At 50.7% G+C, this 13,064-nt stretch overlaps 2 protein-coding genes across 2 annotated transcripts in view; one reads left to right on the top strand and one right to left on the bottom strand.

The window, feature by feature from the left end:
• The window catches only part of ANKRD53 (ankyrin repeat domain 53), an 8,688-nt gene extending 6,302 nt beyond the window's left edge, over window positions 1-2,386 (top strand). Inside the window, exon 7 of the mRNA XM_006909671.2 lies at window positions 1,694-2,386. Within this exon, the coding sequence (XP_006909733.2) occupies window positions 1,694-2,386 (693 nt within the window). The remainder of the gene's footprint in view (window positions 1-1,693) is intronic.
• Window positions 2,387-5,120: 2,734 nt separating this feature from the next.
• Window positions 5,121-11,149, bottom strand: TEX261 (testis expressed 261). Its single transcript, XM_006909505.3, has 6 exons — window positions 10,951-11,149; window positions 9,962-10,041; window positions 8,654-8,807; window positions 6,744-6,811; window positions 5,923-6,025; window positions 5,121-5,752 (listed from the first exon to the last, which is right to left on the bottom strand). The coding sequence occupies exons 1-6, from the start codon at window positions 11,018-11,020 to the stop codon at window positions 5,637-5,639; spliced, it is 591 nt and encodes a 196-aa protein (XP_006909567.1). The 5' UTR covers window positions 11,021-11,149; the 3' UTR covers window positions 5,121-5,636.
• Between the last annotated feature and the right edge of the window lie 1,915 nt (window positions 11,150-13,064).

Here is a 13,064-nt window from a genome sequence, read left to right as displayed (position 1 = left end):
TCCTCTGACAAATTCCACCCTTAGAAGCCACTCCCGTAGGTCAGAAGTCTGGGTTAGAAAGCAAATACAACTTAAATTATCAAGTATTTATGGAGCTCCTCCTAGAGCACTGCCTCTTTCTGGTGAGCAGAATCTTTAATGAGACCCAGGCCCTAACTGGGACACATTGGTCAAAAAGACCCATTCTTCCAACAGACACTGAGCACTCACTCTCTACTAGGCACCTGCTAGACCCTGAGGCTCCAAAGACCAATAAGAGGTGGTTCTCTCACTCAAGGAGCTTAAAGTCTAGTAGGGGAGTGGTCCAGGAGAGTGCCAAAGGAATAATGTTTAAGAAAAGTCTTTAAAAGATGGGCAGCAGTTGGCCATTTGAGGAAGTAGGAAAGGGCTGACCAGGCGGAAGGAATAGACAACCATGTGGAGAGGCAAAGAGGCACATGGAAGCACGGTATATGCTGAAAAGTACAAATTCAGTAGAACTGGGAGGTCCAATGTGAGTTGGAGATTGACAAGCTAGAGATTTGACAGAGGCCCAGATTAATGATAGATCTTGGCTGGGGAAGAAAAGTCACTAAAGGATTTTAAGCAGGTATAATTACATAGGATGCATGAACCAGAAAACCCAGCAAGAAAATGGTGGGAATCCTAAGTGTATCCATAAGTGGGGAGGGCTTTGTGGCTGGCAAAATCTAGGACTACAGCTCTGCTCCAGCTGCACCTCTTTCCAGTTTTCTCAGCCCTATTTCCTCTGTTTTCGGTCACATGTGTCCAGAGGAGGCAAAGCCCATCTGTTCCTGTGTCTCTAAACTTTCCCAGAAGCCCCTTGCAGATCACCCTTCATCTCTTATTGGCCTCAATTAGATCATATGTCCACTCTTGTTTCAATCCCTAGAGCATGGGCTGACTGACCTAGGTGTGGAGCAAGGCTGACGGAATTATTATGAGAGGCTTAGCCTAATCAGAGCCTACCTCCCCAGCTGAGACAATCTCCCAACCACCTGAGGGCTTAGCAACAGTCTAGGAAGTGAGACTGAAACAGGGGGCAGGAAGGGGGCGGCAGCTCTGTGACAAATTAAAGGTTCAGTGGTAGTGGAGGCAAGAACAGAAAGCTGGACAGAATTATCACCACCCAGCCCCGAGAGCCAGGAAACCAGGCCCGCACATGACGGCTCAAGGCCAACCATTTTCAAGAAGCCTGCCCAGATTAGCTCCACCCAGCTCCAGGCCTTCCAAACTTTTCTGCTTTCTTGGTCCAAGGTCAAGTATGCAGTTTGCACTTCTCATTTGCTTCCAACCATTTCCCACTCCCCCACGCTCCCCATTAAACCGGAGACTCTTAGGGTGGGACATGTCTCCACTATCGATATGGGTTCCCTCCTGTAAGAATCAAGGGTTTCTGTAGGGCAGGGACTGTGTCTCTCTGCTCAAGTTGAAGACCTTACCTAGGTTGGAGGCTGTAGCTCCATCAGATTGGAGGTCTCCCCTATGGGAGAGGTTCTGTCTACCCCATCAGCCCAGGGGCTTCCTTGAGGCAATAGCTGTCTCCCCATCAGACTCAGGGCTCCCTTGGGGCAGGACGGTATCTGACCAATCAGACCTGAGATTCCCAAGGACGGTAGCCACTGGGCCTCCTTCCACAGAAGCACAGGGGGAACAGCCCTCTTCAACTATCTTGTGCCCTCTAATGTTGCAGAAAGAGCACCAAATTCTGAGAGAAGCTGATTTCAAGAAGTGGCTCCGTAGCAAGGTGCAGCCCCAAGGCCAATCCCTGACCTGCAATACTGAGCTAAAGCCCAGAGCCCCACCACGGGCCATCACCCTCTCCAAGACCCTCAAGCCTCCCAGGAGCTTTCACCCCTCCCCAGAGGCACTCCTGCAACAGAAACTAGAGCTCACACTGCAGCCATTCGTGAGATTCTTACCCACCTACCAGCAGCCCACAATCAGGCGGCCAGAGTTGTGGAATCGTAGCAACAACCCTGCCACATCTCCCACTGCCCAGATCAGCTACCCACAAGGCATCCGCCTGGGCGTGCATCCAGACCCCAGCCTGGAGTACGACTTCCATGGATTCATCAAGGTTAAGTCTGATGGGCACGGTGGTGCTCGGCTGCATACGGTGGCTGGCAACCAGGTAGGGCCTGTGCCCCGGCTGCCTTTGGAGGTGATAATCCGCGAACTGTATCCTCTGGTGCGGCCCTACAGGATGAAGGTGCCCCAGGGCTTTTACTCTGTCAGCATGAGGAATGTGGCCCGGAAACGGTATCTAGGTGACCACACCTTCTGGACTGACACTCTGGCCATGAGCCTGCGTGAGACATTTGACAAAGCCTTCCTGGCAACTGTGCAAGCCCATCAAGGGCTTCCCACTCTGCCTTCTCCCTAACCACCCTCCATAAACTTATTTTGGCAGCCTCTTGACCTGAGGCAGCCCAGTGAAGGCTGAGGTGTGGCCATCCATGTTATGGACGGGGAAGAAGGGAGGAGGCTTCTGACTCCCAAGCTCGAGGATCAGAGCCCAAAAGCCCAGGTCCCAGGTCTCCCTTCTCTCCAGAAAGAAACCTCTGGGATCGTCCAAGAGATTCAAGTTAGGGCAGGAGCCCAAGGCTTAGAGTGGGGGGTCAGTCTCTATCCTAGGCCCTAGCATTGTAAAAGTAACATACTGGTGTTTCGTTTGCTGCCCCCTACCTCCCAAACAGCCCACCAGGGACAAGGCTTCCAGGATGGGGGGGACCACTTGGAAATTCTACCTCTTGTTCAGATTAAGTCCTTCTGCTATAGTTTCTAAATCTCGTGCTTCATCTCCAGATCCAGAATGGTATAGAAGACAGCTAATGTGTCACCTGCCATGGGCTTCCCTGCCACTGTGGGCTGTCACTAGGGTTTCTGCAGGTCAGGGAGGCACAGGTAGCTTATCTGGGGGAAGGGAGGGAGGACCTATTGCTTCAGTTTGGGACTATGAAAGTACTTGTCTTTCCTCCAGGAAGCTAGCGTGCACCCTCCCCACCGCCCGCCCGCCCCCCAGCTAGCCCCTGTACACATCACTACAAAGTGTTCATTAAACAAACATTTATTGAGTGCTTTCTTTGTGCCAGGCACCAAGCCAGGCGCTGTTGATACAAAAATTGAAGGACAGTCCCTGCCCTCAATGAGCTTACAGTCTGGTGAGGAGATAGACCAGTACACAGGCAAGTGAGCCCAGAGTGATCTGTGCGGTGTGCTGGGGTAGGCTGCGGAGGGGACATCCAAAGCTCCTAGGATGAAGTGAAATCTAAGTTGAGAATTGACAGAGAAGATACCCAGTGAAAAGAACAAAGGAGAATCAAAGCAGCATCTCTGGATACAGGAGGCTGGGACCCAGAGTGCAAGGTGGCAAGTGATGAGGCCAGAGAGGCAAGCAGGAAGCAGCATACCACAAGTCTCACAGCCATGCTAAGGGGTCCAGATTTATCCTGAAGGCAGTGGGAAGCCATGGAAGGTTGTAGGTCAGGGAAGGACTTGATCAACTGTGCATTTTAGAAAGACAACTCTGGATGCAGGACAGAGAAACAGGAGGAGGCTGTCACAATAATCCAGGTGAAAGTCGATGACAGTGGGAGTAGTTCTAATAAGAGATGTTAAGAAGGCAAACGACAGTTTTTAGAACTTGGATGTGGGAGGGGCAGAAAGAGAAAGCAGGGGACAGAAAGCAGGTTTCTGGTCTGGCTCCTGAGTGATCTTGGGGCCACAGCAGGTAAAAAGAGGCAGGTTTGCAGAGGCCAGCAACAAGTGCCATCTGGGCCATGAGAGTTGTCTGTGCACCTACAGGCATCGGAACTGTGGTTCAGAAGCCCAGGAGGGATGTTGGCGCTGGAGGTCAACTCTTAGTTTCTTGGCAAAGAGTCAAAGCCATCGGCATTAATGAGCTCCTCCAGGGAGCCCATGACAGAATCCTGAGAAACCCCACGGTGCATGGGGTGAGTGGAGAAGCCTGCACAGGACACGGGAAGGAGAAGCCACAGAGGTAGGAAGAGAATCAGCTGCAGAAGTGCCAGGGAGGTGCGATTCAAGAAGCTGGGGGTGATCAGCCCTGTCAGATGCTGCAGAAACCCAGTAAAATATCAAAAGGGTCTGCTGGATTTAGCATTAGGCCACTGGCAACCCCCAGGGAAAGCACTGGCAGTTGAGCAAATGAAAGGGGTGAAGCCTCGTCATTGGAAACAGCAGTGGAGCAGAGCCAGCTGCTGGCACAGCAGTGAAGATGATGTTGGCCTCCAGTGTCCTCTACCTTGTTCTCCTTTGTCTGCATAGGATAAAAGGGCCTGGCAATCTCATTTCCATTGAGAGAAGACCAAAATGTGCTGCTCCTCCCAAGGAAAAGGAAATGCTAAAGCTAAGGAAATGAAGGAATGTGGTGGGACTTGAGGCAAGATGTGGAAGAAAGGTTTTCAAGCACAAGGGTCTTCTCAGGGTCTTCAAGGTACCATGTGTGTGCAGTCCATCTCTGCACGTGCCAGCCTCACTTTGAGGTATAAGATATGGCTAGCAATGGCTCTCATGGGGACTTCATTCCAAATATGTACTGTTGAGTACTTGCAAGGCACTGTAGTTGGAGTGCAAGGTCAACAAATGCTGGTCTGTGCCTGGGACCTGGCCTGCCTTCTTAGAAGTCTGAGGTCATCTCCCCAGGAGCCAAGTACACAGAAGAGAAGGCCCAGCCCTCGTGTGCTTAGAGTGACAAACAGCTTCTCCCATCAGTCCCATTTCTTAAAAAATAGGCTGTAGCCCCCTGAGCCTGACCTAGAATTCAGCCAGAAACCACTCCTTTCCCCCCAGGGGAAGACTTATAGATTATTGTAGATGTTGCTCTGCAAATCTAAACCTCTCAGCCCCCAGCTTGATAATCATGAAGTCTTGGGAAAAGAAGAGATGGAAGAAAGGGAGGGGCATGAGAAAGGTTGCCTTCACCCACCACTCTCTATCCCCTGACCAGGCTCAGCTCCTCTTCTCTGCCCCATTCCCACTAAGGGCCACAAGAACAGTCCCTTCAGAAAGGCAAGACCCAATCCCAGAAAAGAAACCCATGGAGCAGAAAAGCCCATCCAGTCTAGGGCAGAAGGTCAGCAGAAAGGAAGATGAACTTTCAGGGTATTAAGGCAAACAGTGCCACCTAGAATCTTTATTCAAACAGGAATCAGACTTGGACAGAAATCACAGTTCAATAGCAAAAACTATTTCTCTTGGAAGTGCCAAGCCATGGCCCCGCCCCATGGCCATCTGCCCAAATAACTTATCACTGTCTGCTCTCCAGCTTCATGGCCTCTGCCCTGCCTGCCCCAGCTGAGCCAGCACCTCCTGACCCAGCATGGAAGGGGGTGGGGAGGACCACAGAGAGCTCAGCTTCCACACAACCAGGTGGACCACAGCCTCCTGGCCAAGCAGGCTCTGCCGCCTTCAGTGCCCTCTAAGGTCACAGCCTCTAGCAGTATCAGATCTGAGCCACCCGAGGAGGGTGGGGATGGGAGCTTCAAGGAGAGTTGAAGGAAGTCAGGCCAGGGCTGGGGGAAGGTGCCTTCCAGGCTCATGTTCCCACCTAGTACAGAGGCCCAGGGGCCTGGCTCTCCTGATCTTGCCCCGGCATACCCTACCCAGGGGGATCAGTATATCTTCTGACGACTGGGTAGAATGGCCTCTTTGATGAAGGAGAAGACAACCAGGATCCCTAAGCGTTTGCCCCGCTTGCCTTTGGTGAAGTAATTGGAGACCACGTCATCTGTGGAGACACAGGCAGGGAGATGAGCGTGTGTGCGTGTCTGAATGTTGCATAGCTCTCCCCACCTGGAGCCCAAGTGTCTCCATCATGGGGCTGGGCTCCGACTCCCCCAGCCAACTCAGGCCTTGCTGGCGTCCTCCCACCATGACCCCTCCCAAACCCATTCTTACCTCCTGGCTGCATGGTAGAAGGCAGGACGTTCTCCCCAGCCGACAGTGACACAAAGAATGCAAATGGGATTATCCACAGACAGAAAGTGAAATAGGCCAGGACCTGGCAACAAGAAACACTGAGAAGAGGGTGCCCCTGGAGATGCCAAGGGTGGGCTGAGCGTGGTCACCATGTATCTTAGGTGGTCAAGAATGCACAAAAGACCCCACACCTGATCTCTGAGGAGGGCCTGGGAAGCAGAGACAGGACATCTTAGACATGGAGATAGTACAGTGGGGAGAGGTAGAGGGTGAAGATGGCCTAGTGTGGCCACAGTCCCCAAATCTCGGTCACTAGAACAAGCAATTCCTCTGAAGGAGGCAGATGGAGGGCAAAACCATGACTGACCCACACTACCCAAAGTAGTGACCTCGTTCTTCCCCAGGGGTCCAGACTGGAGTGGCAGGGTGTGGAGAAATCCTGAGAGGAGGTCTTGGTGGGCCAGTGAGAGGAGCCAGGGTTCAGGGCTGCAGCCTAGCCCTGAGAAGTCTGCATCAGGCAAGACTACCCGACTGCCCCTTCCTGTCCTTGGGGTATTAGGCTGGGATCCTGGGAGACCCAAAGGACTTACTGGCGAAGAGCAGTGATCTCCCCACCTCGGCAGAAGGGGGTTCCCTGCTCCTCATCCACACTGCTTTCTAAAATCACCTAAGTTTTTAAAAATGTGTTATCCCTAAATGGATGGTTTCAAATCATAGCCAAGTTCACAAAGCAAATCATGCAAATCCCCTATACTCCCCTCCGTCCCTGTTAATAGTTTGATATACTAAACACTTCTTACCTCTGAGAAAGGATAATATTCTTCTGCAAAAAACTGAAATGCTAGGTAATGATTCACCACCACTAGTCCTGTTGAGGGAAGGAAGAGTCAGTTAATTTGGAGGGAATAACGTAAAGCCAGACTTTAAATCTTTAAAAGGCCCCTGGGAGTTGGGAGCCCTGAGCTTTAGTCCTGACTTGACGGCCAACTCAGTATGGCTTCTGGGCCAAGTACACGACTCTCCAGGACTCAGTTTCCATCTGCTAAAATGGGAGAGTTAGCCCCCACCTGTCAACTGCAGAGGGCATTCATGAGTAAAAATAGAAGGCAGGTAAGCTCTTTGAGTGATAAGAGACTTCAGTGTTCCATATTCCAAAGTACCATGACGACCTGGTTTTTAGTGGATGTGAGTGCTATAGAGAGCTCGCCCACAGGGGAAGTCGCAGGTGTGTAGGACACGTACTCACAGGAGATTCTACTCCAAAATGGGCAGCAGGGAGATGACCAACTCAAAAAAAGAGGCTCTCATTCCTCAATAATAAAAGGGCACAGTTGGCTAGACACTTTGGGGGTACAGTTTTAGGGTTCCTCAAAATTCTGGGAGAGGGGGGTCCTTCCTCATCCCGCTGCAGAGCAGAGCCCACTGCTCTGAACTGGTACGTTCCGGATCCCCCCACATCTCCTTACTGTGCAGCTAAAGTTATGGGAGAGAGCGAGCGAGAGATCCTGGGACAGGCTGCTCAGAGACGGGTACTCATCCCTGTTCAATCCCATGGTGAAGTGAGGGCAGGCACCAGAACAAAGCGTTCCCCAAAACTGGACACCCCTTACGTATACCTCATAGCCACTACATCTCTTTTTTCCTATATCTCTTGCCCCTCCCATGCCTAGCCACGCTGTAGCACTAGGGGATACTGGGAGATAGAATGGTGCCTGATACCCAAAAAATCTTTCAGAAAAACTCTCTCAAGCATCTAAAGGGCAGGTCGTTTTTGAAGAGCCCGCTGCTAGTGGGGTGGGGAGGGGGCGGTGGAGGGCCCTAGAAAGATGCAGAAGGGGCCTGGTCTCCAGGGAAGGGCTCCCCACACCAAACCCCACTGAACAAATTCTTTGGTGAAATCACACCAAGGCACACAGAGAAGAGGCCAGTCCTAGCTTTAACACTGTTGCCTCCTCGTGGATAATAAATAGTCTTCTCAAGTTCTCCCTTAGAAATATAAAAGTAGCTCTAAAATACCTCAATTCCATGTGATATCCTAACCAAAAGCTAGGATGATCAGTAACAATTAATAGGAGAAAAGGCAATCCTGGTAACCAAATACCTTCCAGAACTTTTTCCACGAACACCTATAAATATACATATAAGTACCTTCTATATGCCAACTGAGTCTCCCAAACATTGTCTTTGAACAGATGGAGAACCTAAGGCACAGAAAGGGGAAAGGACTCCCCAGGGTCAGAGAGTGGTGGCAGGGCAAAGGCAGGAAGGCCAGGGTGCTCCAAACATGCTCGTCAAGCCATAAAGAGCAATCTGCAAGGGGCCCACAGACCCATGAGACTCCCATCTTAATCATGGCATTGGGCCAGAAGACTAGACGGGGAGCTGCCTGCCTGCCAGGGAAGGGCTTTGGGCTTTTCCTGGCCAAGTGGTACCTTAGGGGCTCTAACTACTCAGCAAGCCCACCTCTTCTCTCTTCCCAATCCCTTTTTCACACTTACCTCCCTGGGAAAGCCCTCTCTATCTGAGTATCTCACTCCCACCAAATTCAGTCATTTGAGCCAAGGTAGGCTCCTCATGTGTGAGAACCCCATCCTCCCAATCAGCCTGGACTCCTGAAGGACTCAGTGATTTGTTTTTCTCAGTCTGCCCCCAGCCTGAGCTGGGCATATCCAACCACCTCAGCTGCCTCCTCAACTCTGCCCCCTCTCACCGCATGACAGGATGAAGTTAGGCGAAGTCAGCATGATGAAGGGGAAGGTCTGGAGGAGGCCAAAGTAGACGAGGTTGGTGAAGAGGCCCACGCCAATCATGCAGGTGGGGAAGCGCTCAAAAACGTAGAGACCAATCAGCACAGCTGTGGAGAACTGAAACAACCAGAGGCACACAGTGCAAGAAGCCTCTTCCAGGCAGCCTTCCTGGACTCATTAACCCCCAGCCCACTCAGGGCAACACTAGGTTCATGCTTCAATCTTTCCTCACTTTACTCACAGGTCTGATCTTCCCAACTAGTCTCTCAGCTACCAAAGGGTAGCACCTTTAAACGTCATTCTCATAGTTTTTGACAGCAACACACAGTAAGCAAAAGTTTACATTGTGACCCCAACACATACATACAAATATATGACCAAAGTTCGATTTTCAATTCTAGTCTTTTATATTCCGTCTTTTTATGCTGATCATTTCCTACTGAACTGACTATATACCCCAATAATGAATCATACCTGCAGTGTGAAAACACTGTTCTGAAGGACTTATAGTTGTCAGTGCTTAACAAATGGGAGTTAGTTGAATGAAGGTCTAATTCCTGTACCAACACCCACAAGCTGGACCTCTGAACCTAGAGTTGAGAGCTATGGTCTTGTCTCCACCCCTGACTCCCTATCCCAAGTCAAACCCAGAGTGGAAGTGGCTGCTGACACCCAGGGACCTGAAAGGCATTGGACTCCTCTTGTCCAAATGTGCTCCCACCGCCACCCCCAGCCTTTCCTGCAGTTGGCAGAAATCTATCCACCAGAAGCCACTCCTGTGGCTTTGACATCAATGGCAAAGATTGTGTCTTCAGAAAAAGAAGCCTTCCATGGTCTGGGCTGGAGAAGGTGTCTCTCTCTTTGGATGAGTTACTTGATCCAATGAGAAAGGGGACAATTAACAAAACTGTCCTTAAGTTTCCTCTCAGTTCTAAATGCTGTGAGCAGAGTGAGGGGCTAGAGACAGTGGAAGACGGCCAAGCAAAGGCAAAGCAATGGTCTCATCGACAAAGAATGTGCACTGAGCTGTTGCCTTAAGGAACTGAGAATGGGGTCTGCAGTGAAGCGATGCCACTTGGAGAAGGAAGCAAAGAAAGACTGGGGCCCAGAAGAGCAGACCCAGAGGACAAGGTGCAGGGCAGGGAGGTAGGAGTGGTACCCTCAGGAAACAGCAGGGGCAGAAGTCTCATCATCCATGCCACGCTTTCTCCACTTCCTTTTGAGGCAGGGCGAAAGAGTGAGGGAGAGCCCTGGGGGCAGCCACCACTTACCCAGATCATGTATTTTATGATCCTGCTGGTGGCTACTGTGTATTCTTCTATCAGTTCTGCCAGATAATAGAGTCCAGCCGCTAAAGGGACAGAAAGAGGGGCAAGTAGAGAGAACATTAGCCAAGGCCACTCCTACCATCATGGTCATCCTTTTCTCTACAGCTGGGGTCCCATCACCAGTGCCTCATGGACTCCAGAAGGCAAGGAACAAACGGAACGACCTATGTGTAGCTTCTCAATTCAGAAGAAGTAAAACTTTATCAGGGCACCTAAGGAGAGACTTCATAAAAGTGTAAACCTGTATCTGTCGCCTCAGCATAGTGCTAACCTCTGGCTCATAAAGAGGAATTTCATCCAGTCATTGATAAATATCTTGTCCACTTAGCGTGGGCCAGGTGCTTGGCTAAGTGCTGAGACAATGTAACAGAAGACAAACAAGGTCCCTCCCCTGACCCAGCTGGGGAAGGGGGGAAGTGGGAGGAGCATAAGATAATACCAGTGTTAACTGCTATTTTAGGGAAAGTAGGGGCATTGCTGAACCATCAAACCCCACAAGAAGGGCTTCCTGGAGGTGAGATCTCAGCTGAGATCAACAGTACGAAGTAGCCAGAAGGGGTAAGCATATCAAAGTCGGAGTAAGAAGTACGAAGGGCCAGAGGCGAAAGGGCGGCGGGAGATATCCGGGAAAAGTTCGGAGCTGTCGGCCCCGAAGGTGGGCGCGGCAGCGGTTAGCGGTGCGCCGGCGCGGGGCACTTGAGAGCCTCTCCCGGGAACTGCTGGGGCGGACTTTGTGACAACTGGAAGGACCCGCGGTCAGGTTGGGCTGCTGGGTTCAGAAGGTAGGGCAGGACCAGGTGGGATAGGAGGGGAGGGGATGCGAAAGCCGGGAGCGCAGGGCAGGAATCTCCGGGTCGCTGTGGCACCCTCGTGGTGCGAACCCAAGCGATGCCGGGTGGGAGCCCGCTCAGACCGGGGTCGCGCACTCTCACCGACGGCCAGCGTGATGAAGGACACCTGGATGAAGAGCGACAGCCAGCTCAGCACGTACATGAACCACATGGCGCCCCTGTCCCGCCCGGCCCCCGACCGCCGGGACGGGCCTGCGCGATCGGGCTCCGGTGACACGGAGCCACCGCCACCGCCGCCGCGTCCCCGCCCAGCGGACGGCCGGACGACCGTGCGCCGCCGCTGAGAGAATCCCGGCCCCAGAGCTGCCTCTGGCCGGGTCTGGACTAGCGCCGCCTGCCGGCGCGGAGGGCCAACTGCTGCTGTCCCGCGCGGCGCGCGCGCTCGCGGACCGCCACACTCCCGGGGCTACACAGAGGGGACAGTCGCCAGGGGAAGCAGGAAGGTCCAGTACAGGAGCTGAGAAGGCAGCCTCCGGCCCCTCCTTGCGCACTCCCACACCAGGCTGGAGTGGGTTTCAGGGCTGGGGAGGGCGGCATGACCTCTCCCCAGCAACCTCGGGCCCAAAGCCTCCGGGCAGGTTGTCCACAGAGTTTTCTTTTGCTGCCGCTGGTAAAAGGGACAAAACTGTCGAGTGCCTAACATGTACCAGGCACTGTGTTAGAGGCTAGGCAGTATGTTCATGTTGGACATTGATCGGATGATGTAGCTCATTTTATAAATGGAAAAGCTGGAGCCAAGGAAGGTTACCTTGCCTCATTATACATCTAGGAAGAGGCACAGGCAGGAGTTGGAGCGTCTTTGATCCGTCATCCTCAACCCAAACTCTCCCTCTGGCTCAGTTCCTTTACGGTACAACCTGCACCTTTGTATCGTTTGCAGCCCGCCCAGTGCAGGGCACGGCAAGGCGCATACTAGGCGCTGAATGCCTTTACTACACCTCTGGCAGAGTTACTGAGGGGGCACAAGGAGCTGAATTTCCCTTAAGAAATCCCCCATCTAGCGGCTGAGACTGGCATGCAAAAATCGAGTATGTAATGGGAGTCTGGCGTGCTTCTCATCTCAAAATAATACTTTCCATACAGAAAAATAAACACATATTCCTCAAAAAATTAAACATCGAATTACCATAAGATTCAGCAATTCCACTCCTAGGTATATACTGAAAAGCAAAGAAATCAGAGACTCAAAGACATTTGTATACCAATATTTATAACAGCATTATTCACAGTAGTAAAAAGGTGGAAACAACTCAAATATCCATCAACAGTTGAATGTATAAACAAAATGTGGTATATAAATACAATAAAATATTATTCAGCCTTAAAAAAGACATGAAATTCTGACACGTGCATCAACATGGATGAACCTTGAAGACATTATGCTAAGTGAAATAAGCCAGACACAAGAGGACAAATTTTGTATGATTCCACTCATCTGAGGTATCTAGAGTGGTCAAACTCATAGAGACAGGAAGTAAAATGGTGTTTGGGGGCACAAGAGAGGGCTATGGGGAGTTAGCATTAAATGGGTCCAGAAGTTCAGTTTTGGAAGATGAAAAAGTTCTGGATGATAGTGACAGTTGCACAACATTGTGAATGTACTTAATGTCACTGAACTGTACACTTAAAATGTTAAAATGTTAAATTTTATGTATGGTTTACCACTATTAAAAAAATACATAAGACAAAGCAAAGAAATATTGAAATACAGATATCCAAATATTTTTTAGAAAACTAAATGTGTTATGTAATAATATATGTGCTCCTTTGTTAATGCATAACATAACCAGATCTAATAGAAAATCTAATAACTACTTGTGACATAATAAGAAATATGTATATTTGATCTCTGGCTCTAGTTCCTGATACAGAGCTCCTAAAACCCTTGTAATTTCCTGAGCAATGGAGGTGATAAGAATGTCTTATGCAGCACTCCTAAATCCCTTGGAATTTCCTGGGTGATGGGAGCATCTTTTGTTCTAATAAAGTGACTCTTAGTGTGCTCCTGGACAGCTTCAGGATGGGAGCTGGTCATGGAAGGACCAAGGCATGATTAGAAGCTTAGAACTTTAAATCCCACCCCTTTCCTCCAGGGAGGGACAAGGGGCTGGAGATTGAGTTAATAATCATGCCTACGTGATGAAGCCTCCATATAAATTTCTCAACTACAAGGTTCAGAGAGCTTCCAGATTGGT

This window comes from Pteropus alecto, unplaced genomic scaffold, assembly GCF_000325575.1.
Source record: "Pteropus alecto unplaced genomic scaffold, ASM32557v1 scaffold131, whole genome shotgun sequence".
NCBI lineage: Eukaryota > Metazoa > Chordata > Mammalia > Chiroptera > Pteropodidae > Pteropus > Pteropus alecto.
This window is presented reverse-complemented; position numbering and strand designations above follow the sequence as displayed.

Bases quoted from the DNA above. Each gene is read 5' to 3' on its own strand.
- TEX261 (XM_006909505.3), bottom strand. From the start codon at position 11,020: ATGTGGTTCATGTACGTGCTGAGCTGGCTGTCGCTCTTCATCCAGGTG. The intron at 10,042-10,950 runs GTGAGAGTGCGC...CTGTCCCTTTAG, and splicing joins CTTCATCACGCTGGCCGTCG to CGGCTGGACTCTATTATCTG. The intron at 8,808-9,961 runs GTAAGTGGTGGC...TGGTTGTTTCAG, and splicing joins TCATAAAATACATGATCTGG to TTCTCCACAGCTGTGCTGAT.